The 24,013-nt window shown below is 55.6% G+C and overlaps 1 protein-coding gene across 3 annotated transcripts in view; it reads right to left on the bottom strand.

Annotated features, from left to right (window-relative positions):
- The window catches only part of Osbpl5 (oxysterol binding protein like 5), a 54,375-nt gene that overhangs the window by 12,373 nt on the left and 17,989 nt on the right, over nucleotides 1–24,013 (bottom strand). For 2 of the 3 annotated variants that reach the window (XM_074050991.1, XM_020168802.2), the window contains exons 2-9: nucleotides 10,816–10,972; nucleotides 9,640–9,722; nucleotides 7,108–7,188; nucleotides 6,824–6,925; nucleotides 5,402–5,605; nucleotides 4,401–4,485; nucleotides 2,273–2,447; nucleotides 1,826–2,030 (exon numbers count right to left, since the gene is read on the bottom strand). In XM_074050991.1, coding sequence (XP_073907092.1) covers nucleotides 1,826–2,030; nucleotides 2,273–2,447; nucleotides 4,401–4,485; nucleotides 5,402–5,605; nucleotides 6,824–6,925; nucleotides 7,108–7,188; nucleotides 9,640–9,722; nucleotides 10,816–10,951 — 1,071 coding nt within the window. In that variant the 5' untranslated portion in view covers nucleotides 10,952–10,972. Of the gene's footprint in view, nucleotides 1–1,825; nucleotides 2,031–2,272; nucleotides 2,448–4,400; nucleotides 4,486–5,401; nucleotides 5,606–6,823; nucleotides 6,926–7,107; nucleotides 7,189–9,639; nucleotides 9,723–10,815; nucleotides 10,973–13,105; nucleotides 13,328–24,013 lie in introns of those variants that run through there. The other variant, XM_074050988.1, reaches the window with a different exon arrangement.

The raw sequence follows: 24,013 nt of genomic DNA, 5'->3' as shown, positions 1-24,013 counted from the left end.
TGGCACCCTCAGCCTGAGGCCCCCATGGCCCTCAATCTGTTCTGTGCAGGCACATGGGGCCGTCCAGCCCCGTGAGCAGCCCAGCTGTGGGAAGATGTAGCTGTCACAGAGGTGTCGTCGTGTCTCCAACTGGACACAAGATTTCACAAAGCACCTAGAGCAGATGAGGCCACTCCGCACGGTTGACCAAGACAAGCAAAACTGCTATGGTTAGGTCATGGCATGTTCCCCAGAGGTCTATGTGTGAAAGCATGGCCCCCCGTGTGGTGTGGTGGTGGTGACAGGTGGTGGGGCCTCGTGCATGGCAACTGGGTCACTGGAAGAAATGGATGCTGGTGTTAGAAGTGAGCAGGCTCCTGAGAGAGTGTCCTGGTAAGAAAGCAAGACTGGCCCTCCCCACTGTCTGGCTCCCTGATCTCTGGGGATCTCCTCTTCTCACATGTGCCTCTGTCATGATGGTATCACCAAAGAACGTCTCCAGAGGCCAAATCGAGGAGGTGTATGATCTTGGACTTTGAGCCTCCCAAACTATGAGCTAAATAATCTCCTTTCTCTAGAAAGTACCTAGTCTCCGGCATTTTGTCATACTGAGGGAAAAGGGACTAAAGGTGCTGTCATAAATGATGAGAACCCAAATCCCCTTTTCCTGCCATTCCAGGGGCTGCTGTCTATGACAGCCTTTCTCCTTTCTTCCCAGCTTCTGAATGGAAGTTACCATGATCTCTGATCACAGAACCCCAGCTCCCAATAGCATGTGCTCCTCAGCCAAGCCTGGCTTGCTCCACCCATGTCCACGTTGCCAATCTGAGGCCCAGATCCTGTGTATCGGCATTTCCTCTTCCTGCGCGCATCTCACTGTGGTGACTCAGCCTGGCTCTGTGCTCTGACACCGTGTCCTCTCCAGGAGCACTGACTCCTTCCCCTGCCTTGGGCTTGGGCACCATCATCCTTCCTGTCATTCAGGTGTTCAGAGATACCCCAACCACCCACGCAGGGCACCCCTCCTGTCCATCATAAAGCTCGTTCCCGTTTACCCTCCTCACAGGCTCCCCGTGTCCTCTGTTTTTGTAGGTGTGTGGGGTCAGTTTTCCACAACTATATTAAATACCTGAGAAAACCAACTCATAAAGAGAAGATGTTATTTTCGGCTCACAGTTTAGGGTTTCAGTCCGTGACTGGTCAGCCCCATTACTTTTGGGTCTGTGGGAGGGGTATCGTGGACCAACCTGTCCACCTCATGGCTGGGAGGCAAGAGAGGAAGAAACCAGCATCTCACTGTCCCCTCTGAGGCCACACCTCTAATGGACCTAACTTTTTCCCATGAGGTCCTGGTTCCTAATGGCACCAAGCTGGTGGCCAAGCCTTTAAGACATCCAAACTATACAGAGGCTTACAGTTCCCTGCTGACATGAGTGTGGAGCCTAGCTGAGGGAGCCCAGGGCTGTCTGGTTCATGCCCATGTCCCCAGGGTGGGCACGGCCAGGCGTGTGAAGGCACCCAGTAAGTACAGGACCTTTGTCCAGATGGGGTCAAGAGTCCCTCCTGAGCTTCCTGTTTTCCCAGGGCTCATTCCAGGTGGAAGGGGAGTGGCCTGTTTGTGACAGGACCCCTGGCCCCATCCCTGTGTTAGCCCTCCAGTGGGGCCGTTGAAGGAGCATCTTTCAGAAGTGGGGGATGGGTGGGAGCAGGGAGATGTTCACCTGCTGCTGTCCATATGCCAAGGGACAGGAGGGCAGAGACCGTGCTCCTGTGTGCGCTCATTACCAGCTGTGCTCTGACCTGGCATCGCTGCTCTGTGCCATGGACTAGGGAGGGCAGCTCTCACCTCCCCCAGCTCCTCCTGGGTCTGCTCCACATAGGTGGTCCCCCTCCGCGGTCCCCTGGGGCTCTCCGACTGGTCACTCCCACTCTCAGTGGTCTTCCGGCTGTGGTCCTGTATCTCTGCATCCGAGCCTTCTGCATTCTCTCGTTCCGACTTGTCTGACAAGGCATCATTCTCCAGGTGGCTCTCCAAGGAAGACCCGTTCAGCCTAAAAGATGGACGGCCTGTGGGTCCCCGGCTGCGCCCACCCGGAAACCCTGCCCCTTCACTGTGGGGGCTTCACACAGGGTCCTGGGTTTAATGGCCTTCAGCGTCAGCCCCATTTTATGGATGGAGAAGCTGAGGCTGGGGGGCTCACAGCAGGAACAAGTCGGCCTCCTCACCTGCAGTGGGGCTGCTCCCTCTGCCTCCTCCCACCTACAGTGACACCCGGCCTGCCAGGCTACTCACGGGAACAGGTCCTGATCTGGGTGGATGGCAGCTGAGGTGGGCAGTCCGTAGAGGGAGGAGGGTGATGCGTCTGGTGAGGACCCAGGCTCCCCTTCACGGCCCTGCCTGCAGGTGCTCAGTCGCAGCAGGCTGGAGCAGCGCAGGGCCAGCTCCAGGGCGTCCAGCCAGCAGCGACCTGAAGGGACACAGAGTGAGCCCAGTGGGGAGGCCTCCCCTGCGCCCCCTCTCCTCACCAAGTAGCCTCCATTCCTGGAAGCTCCTTCTGGAACCCCCACCCCAGCGAGGGAGCCCACCCTGTTGGCCATGCCCCCCTGGCATTACTCCTCCATCCAATCAGAATGAAGATCAGCTTAGGCTCCCGCCTTCCCTGCTGAGGCATGTGGATGTGTGTGCGGTGGTTAGGGGTGCAGGGCAGACATCGTGAACGCCATGTGGCTGTGGACTTTCTGAGCAGGCCCCAGGTAGCCATCAGGCAGATTCTCATGTAGCCTTGTCACAGCCATCCAGGCTAAGGCCAGATGGTAAGAGCTCTCTCAAGGTCACATGGGCAAAGCTGGCCTTCCACCGGGAGGGAGAGCCAGCAGGTTCCCCATGTGGAATGGAAAAAAGAAACTGCAGGTTGGGGTGCTAGGGCTCCTGCTGTTCTGGAGCATAGGATGCCTATGATCACCACCATCCCACTGTCCCCAGGGGTGGTAATAGCCATGGGGACACATATCCATCGAGGAGACACCCATGTCCTGGTGTAATCACTAACAGCAGCCCTTCCACTCACAAGAGCATCTTGGGATGGCCTTTAAGTGTTCACAAGAGAGTGAGGCTCCAGCTTAAAAAAGTTCTTACTGCTTCTAGCTTTTATATTGGGACAGTCTTGAAGCCTGAGTTTTGTTCCCCAACTTAAAACCACGGGACCCTGCTCTTGGTGGAGCATCCCTGCAGCCTGGCCTTGGGGGTCACTCTGGGAAACTCGGGAGAAACCCCCTGGGATGGGGGCTCCTGGTTCTCTGGAGCTGCCTTCTGGCTGGGGGACATCTGGAATCCTGCTGGGGTCACTGCAGGGTTGGTTAGAGTCCAGTGCCCTAGCCTGGCCTAAGCATTCGCAGGGGTGGGCTGGGGGGTCATGGGAAGTGACCAGAGCTGGAAAGGCAACACTGCAGAATTGGCCCGGGGCCCTGAACATGTGCTGATGTTATGCATCCTTTGAGGCCATTCTGAGGCCTCCTCCTCCTCTTCCAGGAATCCTATCCTGACCCACAGGGACTACAGACACCCTTCCTCCCAGAGAATGATCTTCTTCCCATCAGGGACTCAGTTTGTGCTTCAATTGTCTTCTTGTCTGACGATATGCTGTTTTCCCCACCCCCGCAAGGTTGCAGGCTCTAGGAGGGCACAGCTGCTCTGTCCACCGGAGGGCCCAGGTGGGACAGGGCACAGTGAGGGAAATGATCTTAACATTAAAGGGATTCCAGCCAGTCAGGGACAGGAGTGTGATGTGGCATTTGACCATGAGGGGGCAACATGACACCAGCAGGAAAGACACCTGCCAGACTCTGAGCTGGGAAGGGCTGGAATCCAGCAGTCCAGGTCAGACTGCCTTAGTGGATCCTGGCATGAGGGCTTAGATGTGCCACCATGACCCTGCCTAGGGGCTGTCACTTGGGAAGGAATCCTCTGAGTTACAGTGATGAAGGTGGCCACAGCTGCAAGCGATGCCAGTCAGAGCAACCAAGAACCTGCAAGTCCACATTCAGATCTGCAGTCCAGAATGTGCTTGCTGGGGGCTGCCTCAGTTTCCCCAACTGTCAGATGTGAATGGTCTCAGCAGAGCCCATTGGTCCTCTGGCACGTGGCAGAACTCAGATTTGCTATCTGGTTGCTTCTGTAAGGTCCTTTGGATTGTCCTACCATTGGGGTTACAATGCTACTGGTCACATTTAACCCATGGGGAAACTGAGGCTCAGGTCAGAGGGGTACCAAGGTGAGGCAGGGCTGCCTGGCCCCAAGTCCTAGTTGTCTCCTTGAATGGTGGTGACACAGGGCCTGAATCATGGCCAGCTGTACCTGAACTACAACCCCACAAGGGGCTGCTCCCAGGATCCCCTGTGAGACAGAGACACAGGACACTCACCATCCGACTCCGATGCGGCCCTGAATATCAGGTAGCTGCTGGGGAGGGGCTGTGTGATGGAGCCCACACTCTCGCCTTTGGGGCCCTGGAGAGGCAGAGATCTGTGAGGTCAGGCACATTCTCTGGCTGACAGAGAGAGAATCAGGTGGCTCCCTGTCCCCTGCTGGGGTTTCCGCCCTCTCCCCTCCAACGCTGAGCTTCCCGATTTGAGGAAGCCAGAATCAACAGATGCCAATTCAGCATGCCCAGGTGAACTTGAAGCTCAGAAATGATGAGGAGCTTTTTAGGATAAGTGTGTCCTATGAACCATTTGGGACATATTTACAAAGACTGCACCCCACCTCGTGATGCGTTGACATACGACATTTTGGCTTTCTGATGGTGCAAGAGTAGGCCCGTGGACATTCTTTTTTCTACCTTTGGTTCAGTGTCCAATAAATTGCACGAGCTGGTTGACACTTTAATATAAAATAGGCTTTGTGTTGGACGATTCTGCCCATCTGTGGGCTGCTGCAAGTGCTCTGAGCATGGCAAAGGTAGGCGAGGCCAAGCTGTCGTGTTCAGCAGGTCAGGTGTGTTAAATGCGTTTTTGGTGTGCGGTACTTTCAATTTTATTTAAAAATTGTCATTTCTCTGAAATCTAAATATAACTGGAGCATTCTGGATTTTCTCTGGGAACCTGTCCTGGCTCGGCAGCCCCTGGCTATGAGGTGTGAGAGCTAGGCCAGGAGCAGGCTTGCTGTCCCCTCTAGACAATGGCTGGTGAGGGGTTCGAGGTACGAACCTATCTCCGTCTCTCACCCTAAGGTCCACCATGGCCTGCGCATGGAGGATTGGTGACCACATCAGATCCCTGGCCCTGTGTGAGGCTCACAGAAGTTGAGACTGCTGGAGGCTCCCCTTTCTGGAGGCTTCCCCCCACCACTGCAGCCCCAGGAGGAGTCCCCTGAGCCTATGAGCCACTCCACCCACCCAGGTTCCCCAAGCCTGCCTGGTGGTACCTTCACGGCCCAGACGGACTGGTCCAGTGGGTGGAAGAGCTTGAAGCAGAAGCCGTCCTTCTTCGAGGGCCTCTCGATGAGTTCACAGCAGTGCAGCAGCACAGTACCCACCCACTGGCCCACCTTGGGTGTCTTGTAGATGAGCAGCACGCCTGGCTTCAGGACACACCACAGCTTGGTCCAGCTCTTCAGGGTCCCTCGGATCTGAGGGGAGGGAGATGAGGTCACTAACACCTGGGACTTCTGGGTAAGGGTACACTCTGTGTGCCCAGCGGGGGCTGGCACTGCTCAGGACAGCCAAGCCATGGTAGCAAAACCCTGGGAACTAAGAGCAGAGCTCACAGTTTGCCCTGCTGTGGCAGGCTTCCCTTCCAGTTTTTAAAAGGAAACTTTATTTACTTATTTTTATTTTGGTGGTACTGGGGTTTTGAACTCGTACTTGCTAGGTAGGTACTCTACCATTGGAGCCACTTTTTACCCCCACTAGCCTTGGACTCAGATCCTCTCACCTGTACCTCCTGCATAGCTGGGATGACAGGGGTGTGACGCCATGATTGGCTTGTTGAAATGGGGGGGTCTCACTAACTTTTTTGCCTCGATTGGCCTTGTATCTCAATCCTTCTATCTCCCAAGTAGCTGGGATTACCGCCGTGAACCACTGTGCCCAGCAAAAGGAGCCTTTAAATGAATGCTGATGGATCCAAAGACATACAGGGAAGCCAGGGACAGACTCACTGGAAAAACTCATGGAGGTCAAGGTCAAGGTGAAGCCCCTCACAGGGTTCTGGAAAGAACTAGCAGGGAGTGGTGGCTGTTGGAATCCTCAACTTTACAAATTTTGGTTTCTATTTCCAAGTCAGTCTCCACTCTGTAGCTAACTTTCCACGCATGACTTTGGAGTGGAGGGGGAGGCTGGCTCCTGTACACTTGTTTCATTTCCTCTCCCGGCAAGCCTGGCATCAGGCCCTTTAAGCTGAACTGCAGGGAGGGGGACCCTGACACCCAGAGGCTTAGTGCCTCAGGGAGGACTGAACTCAGTCTCCTGTGGACTCGCCACAGGCCTGAGTCCTCAGCCACCAAACCAGGGCGCCTGCTACATTTGGAAATGGAGTCTTGGTAGACATAATGGAGGAAAGGAAGATGGAGCCACTCGGAAGCAAGGACATTCTCACAAGAAGTGGCCACAGAGACATGTAGGGATGATCATGTGACCACAGACATAGGGACTGGGGCCATGTGGCCACACCCCAAGGGACACCTGGGGCCCCCAGGAGCTTCGAGAGGCAGGAAAGACTCTCCCCAGAGCCTTGGTCTATGGTCATTTGTCATGGCAGCCCCAGGACACTCACACAGGTTTGCAGTGACAAACAGACCAATGGTGTCCCAAGTGGCCACAGCCCTCCCATGTCTGCTGGAGCCTACCTTTAGGCTGTCGGCCATTATGACCACGCTGGGGTCAGTCAGGGCGTTGAACAGCTGCTTCGTGGCTCGCTTCTTCTCCTGCCTGTAGCTCTCTTTCTGTGCCTGCATTGTGGCATCAGTAGGTAGGTCACACAGAGGCCCCTGGCTGCCCCAACTCTTCCCTCACCCAGCCCGGGCAGGGGGAGAGGGAGAGGAAGGGGAGGATGGGGGTGGCTGCCTTTGATGCCTCCCCTTTCAGGTACCAAATCACATGCTGGTGCCCATGCCCCCAAGTCAGGGCCTACCTTGAGAGTTTCTTTCTTGGAGACCCTGGCTGTTGGGGACACACACTCCTTGTCTGACCCATTGCACAGCCTGTACTCTGCCTGCAGGAGAGAGACTGGATGGGCAGGGGCATTGAGGTGCAGCCTGAGGCGGCAGGGGTGTGGGGGTGGGGGGGGAGCCAGGCTGGAGGCCAAGGTGTGCCTCACTCTTGCTTCCCAGCACCCTCCCTCCAGCCTGTCAGCACCTCTGGGGGTGGAGGAATGAGGTGTTTGAGGGCAGCCCCTTCCCTGAGCCCCCAGGCAGGGAAGTCAGGACTACTTTGTACAGAGGGAGACCTGGTCCTTGAGGGAAGGTGGAGGGAGGGTCCTCACCAAGGCTCTGCTCAGGACAGCAGGACATTGGGATAGGTGACGTAAACACAGAGCTGAGGCCTTGTCTGCTTGGACACACCAGGTCCCATTTAGGGACTTCGTCCAGTCATCCCCCTTATCCATGGGAGGAACATCCCAAGACCCCCAGCAAAGGCCTGAAACTGTGGATATACAGAAACCTCTATGCTGTTTTTTTATTATTCATATATAGCTATGATAATGTTTAATTTATAAAGTCTATACAGCAAGATAAACAATAGCTAGTAATAACAGAAGAATTGTAACAACACACTAGAATAAAAAAGTTATGTGAATGTGGCCTCTCTCTCTCTCTCTCTCTCTCTGTCAATTGCCACTAAGTAACTAACGGGCAGGTAGCTTACACAGCATGGATACCTTGGACAGCAGGACAATTCACACCCCAGGCAGGATGGAGCGGGATGGAGGGAGATTTCATCAGCTTCTTAGAAAGGTACAAGTTAAAACTTATGAATGGTTTACTTCTGGCGTTTTCCACTTCATGTTTTCAGACCATGCATAACTGAACTTGCAGAAACAAAACTGTGGGGAAGGGCGGAGCTATTGTATTCACTCTCCTAATCCTCTGCCCATGAGGTGGGTGCAGTTCCAACTCCCTTCGTGGACTGGGAAGCCGATGGAGGGTGGGGTGGGGTGAGTCAGCCCCTCAAGGATGCAAGTGCCTAAGTAGCAGGGCAGGACTTGCGCTTTCAGCCTCCGCCTGCCTGGCTTGGCCTTAGGCACTGAGTGAGGACATAAGGGTAACTGTTTGACTCTTCGATGCCCAAGGGCACAGAGGTGAGAAGTGGTGAGGTACTGTGTGCAGGGTTTTATAATTGTGTGCAGGGTTTTATAATTGTTGCAGGCTGTAAGCACATTAAATGCAACAACTCAGGTCATTATTATCATCCACGTTCCGTAGAGGAGGAGAGTATTGCACAGAGAGGTTCAGAAGCCTGCCAAGGTCACACAGCTCATACGGAGCCTTGCTGAGATCAACCCCAGCAGCCTCACTCCAGAGCTGCCCTCTCTTAGCCCATTAAGAACATTCTAGGCCATAGGAAGAAAGAGACAGGAAGGGGCACTTTGTCTGAGAGGCAGTCAAATCTGAGTGATGACTCATGTCAGACCTCAGCCAGGTGACAGCCCTCTGAGGTGACAAACGATCAACAAGGTGCCCTCCTGGCAGTCCTCTGAGCCAGGGCTTGTCTGCACCTGGAACCCCCTTCCTCACTGGGGCAGCCGCTGTCCCTTCCTCAGAACTCAGGATTTCAGAGTCTCACCGGACTTTGCGGTCTATAAAAGTAACCAGAAATGTAACCTGGAACAACCTCCAGAATGGGGCAGAATATTTGCAAATCAAATCTCTGATAAGGGTCCAGGATTCTGAATGCATAAGAAACTCCTGCAACTCAACAGGAAAAAGACAGACAAACAACCCGACCCAAAGACGGGCAATGGACCCGAGGGGATGTTTCTCCACACGATGGACAGATGGCTGATAAGCACGCAAAGACTCCTCCCTCTCAGTCATCCAGGCAATACAAACCCAAGCCACGAGATACCACTTAGGTATAAAAAACAAAGTAGAAAATCCCGAGTGTCAGCTGGTGAGGACGTGAGGAACTGGCCCCTTTGGGCCTTGCCGGTGGTCGTGTAAAATGGTGCAGCTGCCGTGGACAGGAGTTTGGCAGTGCCTTTAAAAATTAAAAATTAAACACAGAATTTTTTTAGAATTCTGTATTACTGTAAAATTACCTTAAGAGCAATTCTGCTCGTAGGTACGTCCAATAGAACTGAATTTCTATGCACCTGCCTGTCCATTGCAGCGTGGATGCAGAGAGAAGAGAGGCACACACCTCAGGCGGGTCTCCCTGGAACAGGAGGTCCCAGGCTTTCTCTCACCAATTTTGTGTTTCTAAACATCCCCCGGCAGTCACCATCCCTTCTCAGATCCCTTGGGTTATGCCAAGAAGGTGGCTTTAATAAGACAGCTGAAAGGCTCTGTGACTGTCCCTTGTTCAGTAGCCCTGCCTGGAATTCCATGGTCAGGAATCTGGGGCTGTTCCCAGATCAGGTGGGGAAGGGTGGGCTCAGCCAGTGCCCTGCTATCCCCTGAGCCAGGCTCCCTGCCCCTTGGTCCTCCCATGGCTGGGCTCTTACCGGTGGCACCTTTGTGGCAGAGCCTGGGGTTGGGGGCTCTTCATCCTTTGCTGGTGACATGCCATTGGCCTCCATGTCCTTCCCTGCAAGACAGCAGTTGGGGTGAGGACCAGGGCACAGTGGGCCAGGCTTCTCTGTGAGGCAGGGGTGACACAAACCTCCTGGGTGGGGCAGGAAGCCAACCAGTGGTGGTGGTGGTGGCCAAGGGACACTGCCCTAAGAGACAGAGTAACTGTCAGCAAGTATCAGTTCTGGGAGGGACCCAGGAGCTCTAGCCCAGCCTCCATGACCACAGGGAGGAAGCTGAGAGGAGCTGGCGGAAACTGGGGCACCTGGGCCATTGGCCTTGGACTCTGGGGGAGGTGGTCAGGCGCTGTCCTTGGTCTTGCCACAGGCTGGCAGTGGGGAGGAGGGAGGCTCCAGGTGTCCGGATTCCATCTTGCAGAAGTGGCTCTTCCCTGGTTCTGTATGCTAGGAAGCTCACTTTCAAAGGGCATTTATGGGAGGAGGAGGAGGGGAAGGTCACAGAGGAGGTCAGAGCCAGCCTGCCTGGTGGGGCCACTTACACCTGCTTCCTGTGGTTGGTGGGCCATGGCTTACAACAGAGGTGACGGGGGCTGGAGTGAGGCTCCTGTGGAAGCCATAGGCCATCAGCCAGGGATAGTGGGAGCAGTGAGGCCAGCTGCTCATAGGGCTGGCCGGGAGCCCAGAGATCTGTAAACCACCTCCCAGGCAGCCCTGGGAAGGGGCTGGGTGGGACTGGGGACCAGGATCCACTCTCTCTGGAAGTTAGGATGGTGACCTGAGGAAATGGTTCTGTCCAAAGGTCATGGAGCGGCTGTCACTCAAGGTCATGTAACCTCCCTGTCCCTGGCATGGTGGCTGCCTTGCCATGTGACCCAGTCCATTTAGGATGACGGCACCTCCCTGGGCTAGAAGAGCTGTCCCCAGATGACGGGCTTCCCGCTCTCCATGGCCGAGTGGACCTTGGCCCCGGTTCATCCCACTCAGTGCTTTAATGCCCTGTGAACCCTTTGTGCATCAAACCCAGTCTCCAGTGTGAGGTGTGAGCAGAGCAGGGTGTCGCCCTCCCTGGCCACAAGGGCAAATGGGGCAGGCATGGGACCAGCTGAGGTCACACAGCCAGCTACAGAGCAGGATGGACCCAGCACCAACCTGGGTTGATTGGGCTAACCTCATTCTCATAGCCCAAGAGCATGTTCCGTGTGAGTTTTCGGGGGTCAGTCTTCTGCGGGGTGGAGGCTGGTGGACACAGTGAGAAGCGGCGCCGGAGGAAGGCCTCCTCCTTCATGGCGGGGGCACTGGGGGCCTTCTGGAAGGAAGAAGAAAGGAAGGACACACAGTCAGGCCTCATGGCTGACCAGGGCAAAGCTGCAGCTGCATAGCCTAAGTGCTGGAGGTGGCCCCCACCTGCCCAGGAAGGGGACCAGAGACAAGGCGGTGTCGGGTGGGTGGTTGGAACCCCTTCAGAGACTTAGAGAAAGGCCACACAGCTAAGCTCAGGCAAATGGCTTGGTGCAAAGCTGGTGAGGAGAGCCATGACAAATTGTGGCTTGGCACAGGACATGACAGACATCTTTCTTTGAAGATCTCCCAGATTCTGGGTCTCCAGGACCCTGGTCACAGCCAAGTGGACCTGCATAGGCCACTGACCAGCACTGGGTCACTGGATTTTCCCTCCTGGTGATGGTGCTTGGTGGCAGGAGACAGCCACTGCTCAGACAAGGCTAAAAGCTGGTGCGTCCACAGAGAGGACACAGGGAGGCGAGACCAGGTAGCCACACAATGCCAAGGAGCGGCAGAGGACTGGGGTGTCCCTGGGCTGTCCTGCTCATCCCACTTCAGGATCAATGAGACCTCTTCCCCTTGCCTGAGCTCCTCTGTTCAAATCCTGTCCTTCATGAGCCATGAGTCTGTGCTATACCCTGAGCCCTAACAAGGAGAGAAGGCTCAGGTGTGCTCAAGCCAGAGGCACCTGTCACACTCACCGCAAGAGACCATGTTCCTGCCTCACAGTGGCAGGAAGCACCTAGATTGCGAGTGCAGAGAAGGAGCAGCTGTGGGGGAGGTACCATAAGCAGTCCCACTGCCACGTCTCCTCCCAGCCATTGAGGCCATGGCAAGTCTGAATTGCAGCCCCTCCCCTGAGCCCTCATGGCCCCAATCCAAAAAGGGCTGGCACAGCAGAAAGCAACTGACCAATCCCAAGTGAGGGCGCTGGACCCACCCAGGCCGTACCCATTTTATATAGGGGAGAACTGGGGCTGGGAGAACTTCAGGCCTCGCCCACTAGTTATGGCCTAGGAGGTGTTGGCAGAGTGGAGACTCTAGCTTCCAGACCTGTGTCTGTCCACCCCCTGAGGACAAGGCTCCTTAAAGACATACTGGCTAATTTCCTCCTAGGTCAACTTAGGATGAGGCCTGAAGCCTCTCTGGGTGGCTGATGGCTCCCCACCTAGCCAAGGACAAAGGCCCCACTTCCTCTGACCCCAGCCTCTCTTGCTGGCCTTGGGGGCCAGGTGGGGCTTCAGGAGTGAGCAAGGTACCACTCAAATGCAGTTCAAGTGCACCCAGAAGCAGCCATTCTATTGCTGACACCTTCAGGCCAGCACGGGCCCTGCAGATTCCTCTGTCAGGCTCAGCAGGGAGGGCTCAGTCCCCTCAGTGACTTTAAGGCAGGCTAGGAAACAGGGAAAGAAGTCTTGGGACTTGCAGACACCATGTGACTTTTCCCAGTGCATTTCACATTAGACCTTTCCCCTCTCAGCCCAATGCTCTTCTTTGCAGTTGAAAATTTCTTTTCTGTTGTAAATCCTCTGCAGTCACAAGACAGGAAACCTTGAAAAAATTCTGCCCTCATTACCTCTCAGGTAAAAGGCCTTTGTGTAAATGAGTATTGAGCCTACCTCATACATGCGACTAGGATGCCTGAGAGCAGTGCATTGCAGTGTTCCCTAGGTTGCATGAGGAGACCTTGTCAAGCAAAGCTGTCAGTCACCCTACCCATCATGCAAAGAGCACCCAGACTATTCCCATCCTTTACCCCTTCAATTATAAAGGCGCTTTGAAACCACGACCTGCCTACATACTTTGATCCCAGCTAGTCAGGGCACACCACTCCTTTTTCTCGCGGTGGGTGACTTCCCCTCACTTTCAATAAACGTTACTACGTTTTTGGGTCTTGCTAGGAGTCTTCTGATCAGAGTTTTTAGAGACCACCCATCCTGTAACAGCTTCAGATCTGTAGAACTCTGCTGAAGCCCTGGCTCCCCAGCTCCCCAGTCCCCTAGCCCTCCCTCACAGTGCCTTACAGGCACTGCTGCCTAATGGCCAATGTCACACAGGACTGGGGTGGAGGCATGCATTTCAAAGGTCAAGCAGATCACCAGGTCACAATCCAGTCCTGTCCCTCAGCCCAGAGCCCTCCCGACCCTGTGCCCCTCACCTTCATTCTGAGGAAGCCCTCTCTCACCCACTCGACTCCAGCCACTCAGGTCCCCTTTATAGTCCTGGAACATATGGAGCCCATTCCTGCCGAGGGGCCTCTGTACTGACCCTTCCACTGCCCACGGTGCCCCTCGCCCACATCTCCCGGGCTGTGTCTTGTCACATTCCGCACTCAGGAGGGAGTGTCGCCTCCCAGGGCTGCATAGTGTGCATTCCTCACATAGTTCTGGGGCTCCTGGAAGCGCTCTGGCTTTCCTTTTCATTTTTCTTTGTGGCACTAGGAACTGAACGCAAGGTCTTGCACACAATAGGATAGGCAAGTGCTCTACCACTGGGCTCATCCCCAGCTCTCTTCCTGGCGTTTCTTTATTCCCTGTTAAAACTTCTGGTATCTGTTTTGCTCACAACCTGATCCCAGATCCAGAGTAGGGACTCAAAGTAGGTGCCACCTGAATGAGAAGATGCCTGCATGGTGACCTAGGTTTGCAGGGTGGCACGAGCTCCCTGATGAAGGCACGAGGGCAAACCCGGAGCTTACCACACTGGTTCTCCTTATATCAAACTCAGGAAGGGTCCTCAGAGAGGTCCCCAGGGCTACTTACAGGGCTGAAGTCCATGGTGACCTGAGTGAGGTCCTGGCCAGCGGCCATGCTGGCATAAGGTATAAGGATGAGTGTTTTCAGAGTGCCTGGAGTGGCCAAGAGTGAGGTGGAAGGTGGGGGTGCCCTGTGCCTGGAGGGCCTGCAGACCCTGGGGCTGCCAGCTGGGAGACTGGCCTGTACTACCTGCTGTGGGGAGGCCCTGGGCCTGGGCCAGGTTCCAGCTGGACTCTCTCTGCATCTTAGATTGTACTTCCTGAAGCAATCGGAGGCCAACACATGGGTTACTCCCACTGTCCTCCTGTGCCGAGTGTCAGCAACGCCACCTCCCTGCTCCCCTGTCCCCCTTTACTCGATGTCATCTGAACACCGCTGGTCCTCGCCCACAGTTACCACAGCCCTTTCCTGCTGCCAAGAGTGATTCCCTTTCTGCGTTCAGCTGTGACCTGGCCTGGCCCTTCTCATCCTGAAGGCCAAGTGAGGGATGGGACCCTGTTGAGCCCTGGGAGGAAAGAGCCCAGAGCAAGACTTAGGGAGACTGGCCATAGCCTGTGGACATGCCTGCATGTGTTTGGAGAAAAAATCATGTTCTGCCTGGTGGGGACCCACCCGGGGCTCCCTGGTCCCTCCTTACACAGAAGGCTGGGCAAGGAAGCAAGAGTACAGTGACTGGGGAAGGGGGCACTGGATGTATGTGGCCAGAATTTGCTTTTGTCCAGGCCAGAGAGGAGAGGGGTTTGCAGGCTTGGAGTATCAGGAAACCCTGCAGACCAAGGCATATCTGACCTAAGGCCACCTAACCCCTTTCTTGCACAAGTCTAAGTCAGTCACCTCCAGAAGAAATGTCATGGTTTCACTGCTGGAGACAACGGTGTGGTCAGCCGCACTCTTGGTTCCTGGAAGACTTAAGGAAACTTTCTCTAACACCACTTCATCAGGCAGCCAGGGTCCCCCGTGGGATATCCTGCTGGTAACTTGAAGCAGAACCTACCTCCTCCCTGGGGCCCTGTTTTTTGTTGCCATTACCGTCAGCTGATAGGAATCCCAGTGACTATCACTGGGTGCATGTGCCCCCAGGAGTCTCCCTCAGCACCTCGTCTTGGGAGCACCAGACTTTATTCAATCTTGGGGTGGATCTGGGTGACCAAGGTGGCTGGCTTCCCTGTCTTCAAAAGCTCCATGTATGGCAGGGCCACTGCTCTCCTCTTCCTGTTGGTCCTAGTGGAGTGACTAACCAGGGTGGACCCTGCCAGCGCAGCTGCCTTTCTGTCTTAACTTTGTCCAAAGTCAGAGCCCACAGTAGGGAGGGGCGAGCAGCCAACTTTAGACAGGGGCACTTGAACTTGGCTCCCGATGAAGACTTGTGACTTGGAAGAACATGGCTCTGAGCAGAGGCTGAGTGCATGAGGCTGGGGGCCAGCCATGCATCGGATGAGGGGTTTGCTGGGGTGTGGGTGTAGAGGTGAACCCTGACCCACAGGGTACCAAGGCTGAGCATTGCATCAGGGATAGATGTGGGTACCAGGAAGCCTAGGCAGGGCCAGTGGCCAGCTAGGGGAGTCTGGGGGGCCTGTGGGTGCCAAGTGCCACAGGATAGAACAGGTGGAAGGGAGGTAGAAGAGGGGCTCTACCCTAGCCCCAGACCCCTCTTGTCTCTCCACCTAGGCACTGACCTGGGTCTTTGCTTCTCAGGGTGCTTTGCAGGACTCTGTGCCTTCCTTAGAGGACCTGCCTTTCCCCTACAAGCTGACTCTTCCCCACTTGTCCCTGTCCCTGCAGGAACCTTTCTTGACCTCAGCAGCTCCACCCTCTCCAGCCATGAGTCGATCCATTCTGGAAGTGCTGCATTGGCCTGTATGTGTGCTCAGCCCGCTGGGTACAGAGGGGTTCTAGTAGTGGAAATCAGCCAGGGGCGTGCCCTGCCATGGAAGTCCAGCGTGGCACAAGCCCCACATGGACCAAAGGACAGCAAGGCTCCCTCAGGGCCAGGAGTAGGTGGGGCCCCCTGGCAGTGGCTGTCCAGGCAGGGCAGGAGTGGACATACCTTCCTGCACCCTTCTCACACCCTGGCACCTGGCTCCAGGGCCCTTCCTCAGCTCTGTCTCTGCCCAGGGCTGATGGACATGCCAGCTCTCAGGCCTTGCTAGTGCTGTGACAGTGTCCACAGCTCCTGCTGCTCCACTGTGGCCACAGCCAAGATACATCCATGTGGTCAGGCCTGGGGCAACCCTGCCTGGCGGTGGGGCCTAGACATGCTGACCTGCAGGTCCCTCCTCTGCCCAAGAACCACTGCTTAACACACTTCTCCCTGACCATAAGCACCTCCTCGTTCCTGTCCCCAGGGGTCCTTATTTCCTCCTGCCTTGCTGAGAATCACAGGCCACCAGGGAGGTGCAGAGGGCAAGGACAGGGGTGGGAGTACACGCCGACTCCAGGCTTGGCCCTGTCCTTCCCAACACCTCACCCCCCCACATGCTATAGAGGCTTCTCAGCCTCTGTCTCCCATCAGGACACAGGACACAAAAGCCTCTCCACATCAGAGCAGATGCTGTCCCTGGAGCAGATAGGGGACAGGCCAGTCTTCGCCCTGCCCTGGTCAGCTCTGGGTCCCTGAGCCCAAGCTCCATGGAAGCAGGAATGGAGCCCATCCCTGGCTTGGGACACCTCACCCAGAGCTAGTGCACACCCCAAGATGCCTTCCGGGCAGTGATCTGGCCTTCAAGTGTCCCCTCCCTCCATACTCAGCCAGCCACCCACCCTTGAACCACAACAATGGGATCCTTGTGGAGAAAGGTCATTGGTTCCTTATCAGGGCAGCCTGGGGGCTGCACAGAATTGCTGTCTGGGGCCAGGCTCGGCTAAGTGTTTGCAGCCCCGCATGCAGGCAAGATGAACCTCTGAGAAGCAATCCACACTTCCCAGCTCCCTTTACATCCCATCTGTATGTGCTCAAGGAGAGGGGACGATTGGCCAAATTCCTCCCCGTCATCCTGCAGAGGACTGAGGCCACACAGAGCCAAGAGAGGGGCCCAGCCCAATGCAGTGTGGCCTTGGCTGGCCACACTCCTCTCTCAGTCCATTTGTAAAGAGGATCTTGCTTTGAGAGGGGTGAGGAGGCACCTGCAGTGACCTAGTATGAGCCTGTCCCCAGTGAGGGTGAGGCTTTGCCTCTCAGGGCTCTCGGTCAACTGGTGGGGGCCAGAAAAGCAGGGGCTGGCAGGTGTCCTGCAGCAGTATGGCTGCAATGCTTCTGCCTGAACTTGATGGGTTCTCAGTAAAGGATGGGGTAGAGGGAGTGGGGAGGAATGCCCTGAAATCACACTTACGCTCAGTGATAAAGTACACAAGCCTTCATGTTGGGCCCGCTCCACAACCATGGAGAAATCAGCAGGCCCCACGCCATTCCTTGAAGAGGGCAGTCACTGGCAGCCCTCAGTTAAAGGACAATGTAGCCATCATGCCAACACCATACACTTGTACTACAAAACCCTGCTAAGGTCCCAAGTCCAGCAATGGCTGCCCTTCCTGAGAGGGGACGCTAGCACGTGGAATCAGAAATGTGCCAGGCTGCAGTCTCCAGGCTGGATTGACGGCCTGGGGCTTGAACTGGGCAGTTCAAGCATCTTCCTACCCTGGGGAGCAGCAGCCTCTTAGGAGTCCCCACTGGCTGCACTGATGGACCCTTGACTCCCTTGTGCCTTCTCCCAAGTCCTGTCTGATCTGAGGGGAGTCTTACAACACCCACAGGTTAGGAAGCAGAGTCACCATCATATTTTTAAAGATGCACAGACCAAGGGCCTGAGAGAGGAAATGACCACACTGAGTCCCTGTGGCTGATGCCACACCCAGGCCTCAAGGGAACTAGCTGCCAGCCCTCCACCCGTCCCCACTCTGGAGATGGCTGAGGAGGCAGAGAGGAAGATAGAGGCCGGGCTCCTGGGTGGAGGGTTGAGCGCTGGACCTCCAGAGAGATATTTTCCAGACATGACCATGGAGTGGCTGGGCAGGAGGGGCAAAAAGCAGCCTGCCCTGCCCTGCCCACCTTAGGGGATGGTGTGGGCCTTGCCTGGGTTTCCTAGGGCTGACTCAGCCAAGTCGTGTGTCTGGCCAGCCCAGCCCATTCTTGGCTCCTGAGAGACCCTGGCCAGCTGTGCCCTCAGCACAGCTCCTCAGCATTATGGCCAGCCAGCTGCACATCCACTCGCCTCTTTCCCCGAGGCCGCTTCCAGCCAGTCCTTGTAGCCCCAGCCATGGGACCTGGGCCAGAGGTGGTACCCAGACAGGCTGCCTCTGCCACCTGAAAAAAGACTTCCATTTCCAGGTACAACTACAGCCAGGTGGGGATGGGGGTGGGAGGGTGGTTGTGCAAGCTGGCAGGACACACGAGGGTTGGGAATCCTGTCCCACTCGCAGACCAGCCACGGCCAGCCTCAGCATCTTCATCTGAGCTGAGGACAATGGACTCTGGGGTGTGGCAAGACCAGGCTGGCCCAGCACCAGGGGAGCAAGGTGAGACGAAGGGCCTCCCTCTACTTGTCCCATGGCTGGTCCACGGAGCATACGTGCCACAGGACTTGGCCTTTCTGAGAGGGCCCTGGAGTCAGGTGGCTGCTGGAGGTAGACACTCTGGAGTCATCTCTTCCTTAGCTCAACCTGCCAAGGGCAGAGGGTCACAAACTGCAGAAAAGAGGGTATAAAGCCTGGCACATGGAGCCCAGGGAGCACGGGGGTGGGTTGGGGGGGGAGGGTGCCACCCAGTGCCTGGAAAGAGACCCCCAAAAGGGAGCAAAGCCAACAAGGTGAACAACAAAATCCATCAATGACGCTCCATGCCAGGTCTGTTCAAGTGCTTTGCTTCCATTAGCCACTGAATTCTCACTCCACCTTGTCAGGTAATACTGTCCTTCTCATCTGACAGAGTAGGACATTGAGGCACAGAGAGAGTGAGCAATGTACCCAAGGTAGCACAGCCACTGAGAGAAGAAAGTGGAATTCATGCCTGGGCTGCCTGGATTTACCCGGCATGGATGGTTAGTTTCCTGTGTCAACTTGACTGGGTCTTGTCAGAGAGGTTTTTTTTTTTTTTTGACACATTTGACATTTAAATTGATAAACTGAGTAAGGCAGATAGCTCTCCTTCATGTGGGTGAGTCTCACCCAATCAGTTGCAGGTCTACATCGTGCAGAAAGGCCAACCTTCCACCAATCGGGGGATCTTCCTGGCTGACTGCTTGAGCTGGGACATCAGCCTGCTTCCCACCTTTGGGCTTGAACGGAGCCGATTCCTCAACATCGATCTCTGTGCACACCCACACACAGCCTGTGGGTTCTGTCCTCTACAGACCCTGCTCCACCTTGCCACCACGCTGACCTCCCTTTTTGCCATAATCATGGACCACCCTGGGAGCAGAAGGGGACCGGAAAGGAAGGCAAAGCCACTGAGGCAGACCCACCTCTCCCCTTCTTGTGCCTTGGTTTCTTCCTCTGTAAGTTGACTGAGGACAGCACCAGCTCAGAGGGTCACTGTGCAGACAGACAGCCTGCACAAGGGTTCTGAACACTTGCTAATAAACATGAACTCTTTTCTTATATAAGTTTTTTTATTAGGATATATTCATTATGGGGGGATTCATAGTGACAATTTGTACTTACTTTGTACGTTAGTTATCTCAAACCCCTCCCTGCCCCACTTAAAGCAATTGCAAGAGGTTTCTTTGTTCTATTTCATATGAAGTCCATTCACCACATTCCCTCACCTTAATTCTCCTTCATTCACCCTCCCTTCTCTCAAAACGTGAGCTCTTATTGTGGCACCCAGCCTGAAAGAAATGAGCCTGGCTTCAGGGGTGCAGCCCAGGTTGCTGTTCACTGGGAAATCAGAACCCTGCCTTGCAACAAGGCCATGAGGTGGTTTCAGACAGGCGTGGTGACCTTGGCCACAGCAACTCAGGACCACAGAACCAGACTGTGGACAGGGCCCTCGGCAGCACCTGGGGGGCTAGCTGTATAGGCGATTATCCTCCGGATTCATCCCAGCCACACCCCACTCAGTCCAAGTGGCACCTTCTGCACAGGACAGGGATCCCAGTGTCCCTTCCCTCCTTCCTCCCTCCTCCTTCCCGGGTTGTGTTTTCTGTGTGTGGTTAATGATGTCCTAGCCCTAGGACAGCCAAGGACAGACACACATGTTTGTAAGTCTAGGTTAAAACAAAAGAACTCAAACCAAGAACGACATTTTTAAATACGCAAGACGAACTGAGGCAAACCCCTTTAGATCCCGAGCTTCTTCCTCCATGCCCAGCTGGCTTCAGACTCAGCACACTGGCTCACTGGCCTGACTCGAGTAGGAGCAGGGTCCTCTCACCCTCTAGTCTCCCCTCTTCAGGGAACAGGGTTCTAGTTGGAAAATGGAACACCCCTGCCTGGGACGGTGCCATGTCAGGGCCTGGGAGCCCTCTGCTCCTTGCTGGCTGGAAGGGTAAACTGAGTCCCACTGGGACTACCATGATCTAGGGCCCCTTCAGCTTCCATCAGCTGCTTCTGAGCACCTGCCCAGCCCACCTGGTCAGGAGAGCGGCACCTGCCCTGTGCCCTCTATAGCCCAGGGTTCCATGGGCAGGGCTTGGCAGAGCCTCAGGGGCAGAGCCTGGAGCAGGGACTACTCCTGACCAGGCTTTTTCCATCCCAGTGCTCACCTAGGCTCACCTGGGCATGGCCAATCTGCACAGGGGAGGACACAGACCCCAGACTCCTTTCCTGCCCCAGGCTGATGGCCTTGTTGGTTGCTTGCTCTCAGAGTGGGACTTCCAGAAGGGCCTTGATCATTCGTACCCAGCACTTGGACACGGGATGAAGGAGTCTCATTGCAGCTGAGTTGAACGGGCAGGGGTATTCCTGGGCACAGAAGGTGAACCTGTCTGAGAGCCAAAGCTCTGTCCTCACTCCTGGCTCTGCCACAGTCAGAGTCTCACAAATCAACCACTCCCTGCCCTGGTGCCTATGCCAATCCTGCACTTGTGTCCCCATTGCTAAAGGAGTTGGTAAACGGGTGGCAGGCAGAATGCCCCCTTCCTACCAGGCACAGTGGCTCACTTCTATAATCCCAACTGCTCAGAAGGTGGAGATCAGGAGGATCACGGTTCAAGACCAGCTGAGGCACAAAGTTCAAGAGACTTCATCTCAACCAATTTAGCAAGCACTGTGGCACACCTGTCATCCCAGCTATGCAGGAAGCATAAAAGTATTGCAGTCCAGGCCCAGGCAAAATAAAATAAGACCCTAGCTCAAAAATAACAAAAGCAAGAAGGGCTGGTGGAGTGGCTCCAATGGTAGAACGACTGCTTAGCATGTGTGAGGCCTTGAGTTCAAATCCCAGTACCACCATAAAAGAATGCCCCTCCTCCTTCCTCTCTGGGGCTGGGAGAACCCTAAGCAATAAACACAAGTCCAAGTGCTCTGTTTTTCTTTCAGTTTGAGGCATGAGAGCAAGCTGAGTCCCCAGAGTCACTCAATGGGTCAGGGGAGGGCACATGTCCCAGGCCTTAGGGGAGGGGATGGCATGCATTTGTGGGGAGTACCTGGCTTGGATGGTCCGAGAGACATTTGCCAGGCTACGGGTCCACACAGCTGGAAGACCTTGCTACACACCCACCCCATCCTATCCTGTTCTGCACCCTCCAAGAGCTAGCACTCCACCAGATCCACTGTCAGTGTCCCAGCTCAGAGTTTGCTCCAGGTGTTCAGTTTCCCTCCCATTTTACAGATGGGGAAAATGAGGCACAGTGAAAAGAAGCCAACGGCTCCATCCCACAGCCCCGCAGTCACAGTGCTCACTAGGAGCCAATCTGCCCTACTGTTCCCTCCTACCCCTGGGCTGGCCCACTTTCCAAACCGTCTTGTCTTCTTTATCTAGCTGGTCAAATCAGGCCTTGCCCAAGTGCAGGGGCAGCATGAGTGGTTCAGATGAGACAGGGGTTCCTCATCCCTAAAGTGGGGAGCACTGTGTCCACTGAGGAGCTCGGTAGACTGAAGGGCCACCTTTCTCACTTGCACCCCAGGCCCTACACACAGCGGGCCAGTCCTGGCTGTGAGAACCGATAGTGATGACTCCTACAGCTTGATCCAGTCCAAGGAGCACCCATTGAGCACCGACTGTGTACCGTTCTGCCATCCTTGCCCTTCCGCAGTCCAGGCCAGGTTAGGGGTTGTTCAGCCTTATCCCTGCTGGAGCACACGGGTCTGGCAGGGCTCCAGGCCCCCTCCCCTCAGCCTTCACTCACTGACTGCTGGCAGCTGAGTGGGCTGCTGCTTCAGGTAGAGGTAACTGGCGCTTGCAGGAGCCATGGCTTCTGTCCCCTCTGCACCCCAGGCACCCCTTGGCCTGCACGCTGGCTTCCCCAGGATAAGTGAAGTCAGAACCCCAGAAGAGGGGCTGCAGTTTGCACCCTGAGTGTCCCCTAAAGGCCCATGTGGTGGATGTGTTGGGTCCCTGGTCCCCAGGCATTACTGGGAGGTGGTGGAGTCTATGGAAGGTGGGGTCTGGTGGGAGGTCTCAGGTCTTGGGGCTGAGCCCTGGAAGCAGAGAGAGGGCTACAGCCCCTCCTCTTCCTCTTTGTCACTTTTCAGGACATGAGGTAAATGGTTTTGTTCCACATGCATTCCCCACATGGTTCTGCCTCATCACAGGGCCAACCGATCACGGGCTGGAACCCGTGAAACCTCCAGCCAGGGCAGTACTTTCCTTTCTACGCTCCTTGTCCCAGGTTTTTGCTGTGGACAGGGACTGACACAGGAGAGCGGGTAGGGTCCCAGAGCGGGGCACCCAGGAAGGCTTCCCTGGGGAAAGGTACTCAGAGGATGGCCCAAAGCATCCTTGGCATGGCAATGGTGAGGAGGGGGATGACCACCCTTGGTCACCATGGCTGGTCTCTTTTTGTGGGCATCTGATACCACGTGCTACACTCTATGTGGTCAGGGTGGAGCCCTGAGTCTCTCCTGGGTGGCTCAACCCTTAGGCTCCTCCCAGCAGTGCAATGATCGCCCCTGTTCTGTCCGGCGGGTCCACATAGACAACAGTCTGCCTCTCGCCTGCAGGCCTGGCACCTCCAGCCCCACACACAGCCTGGCTGTCTCCCTCTTTCCTCATCAGAGGCCATCAGAGGCCACACATGGCCCTCCTGGAGAGGCCAGCCCTGTGGTCTGCAGTACGCACATTCCAGACCCCAGAGGCTCCCTGGGCAAGCCCTGCACAGCGTGGCGAGCCTGGTACTGCTAAGTGAGCTTGTGGCATGGAATAGAACTAAGCCTACTCCCCACTCACAAACCTAGGACACACCCTGGTCATTTCCAAGTCTCCTCCACATGTCCTGAGGGCCACAGCTTCTCTCCATCTGATCTCAGGCTGGAGTCCTTAGGGGAGCAGCAAGGCCGGCTGGTTGGAACGGGGAGACCTAAGGGATGCCCAGGCTCTCTGCCATAGCTACTTGGCTAAGTCACTAGCACTGAGACACAGAGCAGGGTCCAGAGACCCTCCACAGACCACAAGTCCCCAGTGGGGCTAAGGGCTGAATGCTGAGGAGAGGTGAGAAAGCTTGACTTGCTCACAAAGTTCCCAGCTCTAAATCTGGATCTGTTCGCTGACACACTGGTCACACTCTGAGATGACAAGTTCTAAGCAAGAGGTGCAACCACAAGCCTTGTGAGCAGCAGGTGACAGGTGGAGAAGAGACAGGCCTGCAGGGCACAGTGAGCACCTGGAGGCTGTACTATAAGAGTTCCAAGGTTGTGCTGACCTCTCCCCTGCTCCAGACTGGCTTTACAGACACCTGGTCCTGGAAGCCCACTGCCCCTGCCTTTGAGGACTCCCCAGAGACAGAGCCTGCCAGCTGCACTGTACCCAGCTCCCATCCTCCCTAAATGCCTCCCCAGAGGGTAAAAGGCATAGTGCCACTCTTGGCTACAAGCTCATTCCCTTGTGTCACCCACTGACAGGAGAGGTGGCCAGTGGGGTGGGGCTGTCTTGGCACTGATGCGTTTTGAGGAGAACTAGTAAGCTTCACCTGGGAGGGGCTGCCTTTCTTTCCAGGGCAGCTCTGACAAAGGACCACAGCCAATGGATCTGGAAGCCTGAAATCCAAAATTAAGCTGCCAGGAGGACCATGATCCCACACGCCCAGGGGTGGGGGCAGGGGTGTTCTTTCCTGCCTCTTCTAGCTTCTGGCTTCCCTTGGCTTGTGGTTGCATCTCCCCAACCTTGGCCATTGTGGTCTCATGCGCGCCTCTGTGCTCAAATCTCCCTTCTCTTCTTC

Source organism: Castor canadensis, chromosome 1 (assembly GCF_047511655.1).
Source record: "Castor canadensis chromosome 1, mCasCan1.hap1v2, whole genome shotgun sequence".
In the NCBI taxonomy this organism is placed as follows: Eukaryota; Metazoa; Chordata; class Mammalia; order Rodentia; family Castoridae; genus Castor; species Castor canadensis.
The sequence above is the reverse complement of the archived record's forward strand: the minus strand, read 5'-3'. Positions and strand labels throughout refer to the sequence as shown.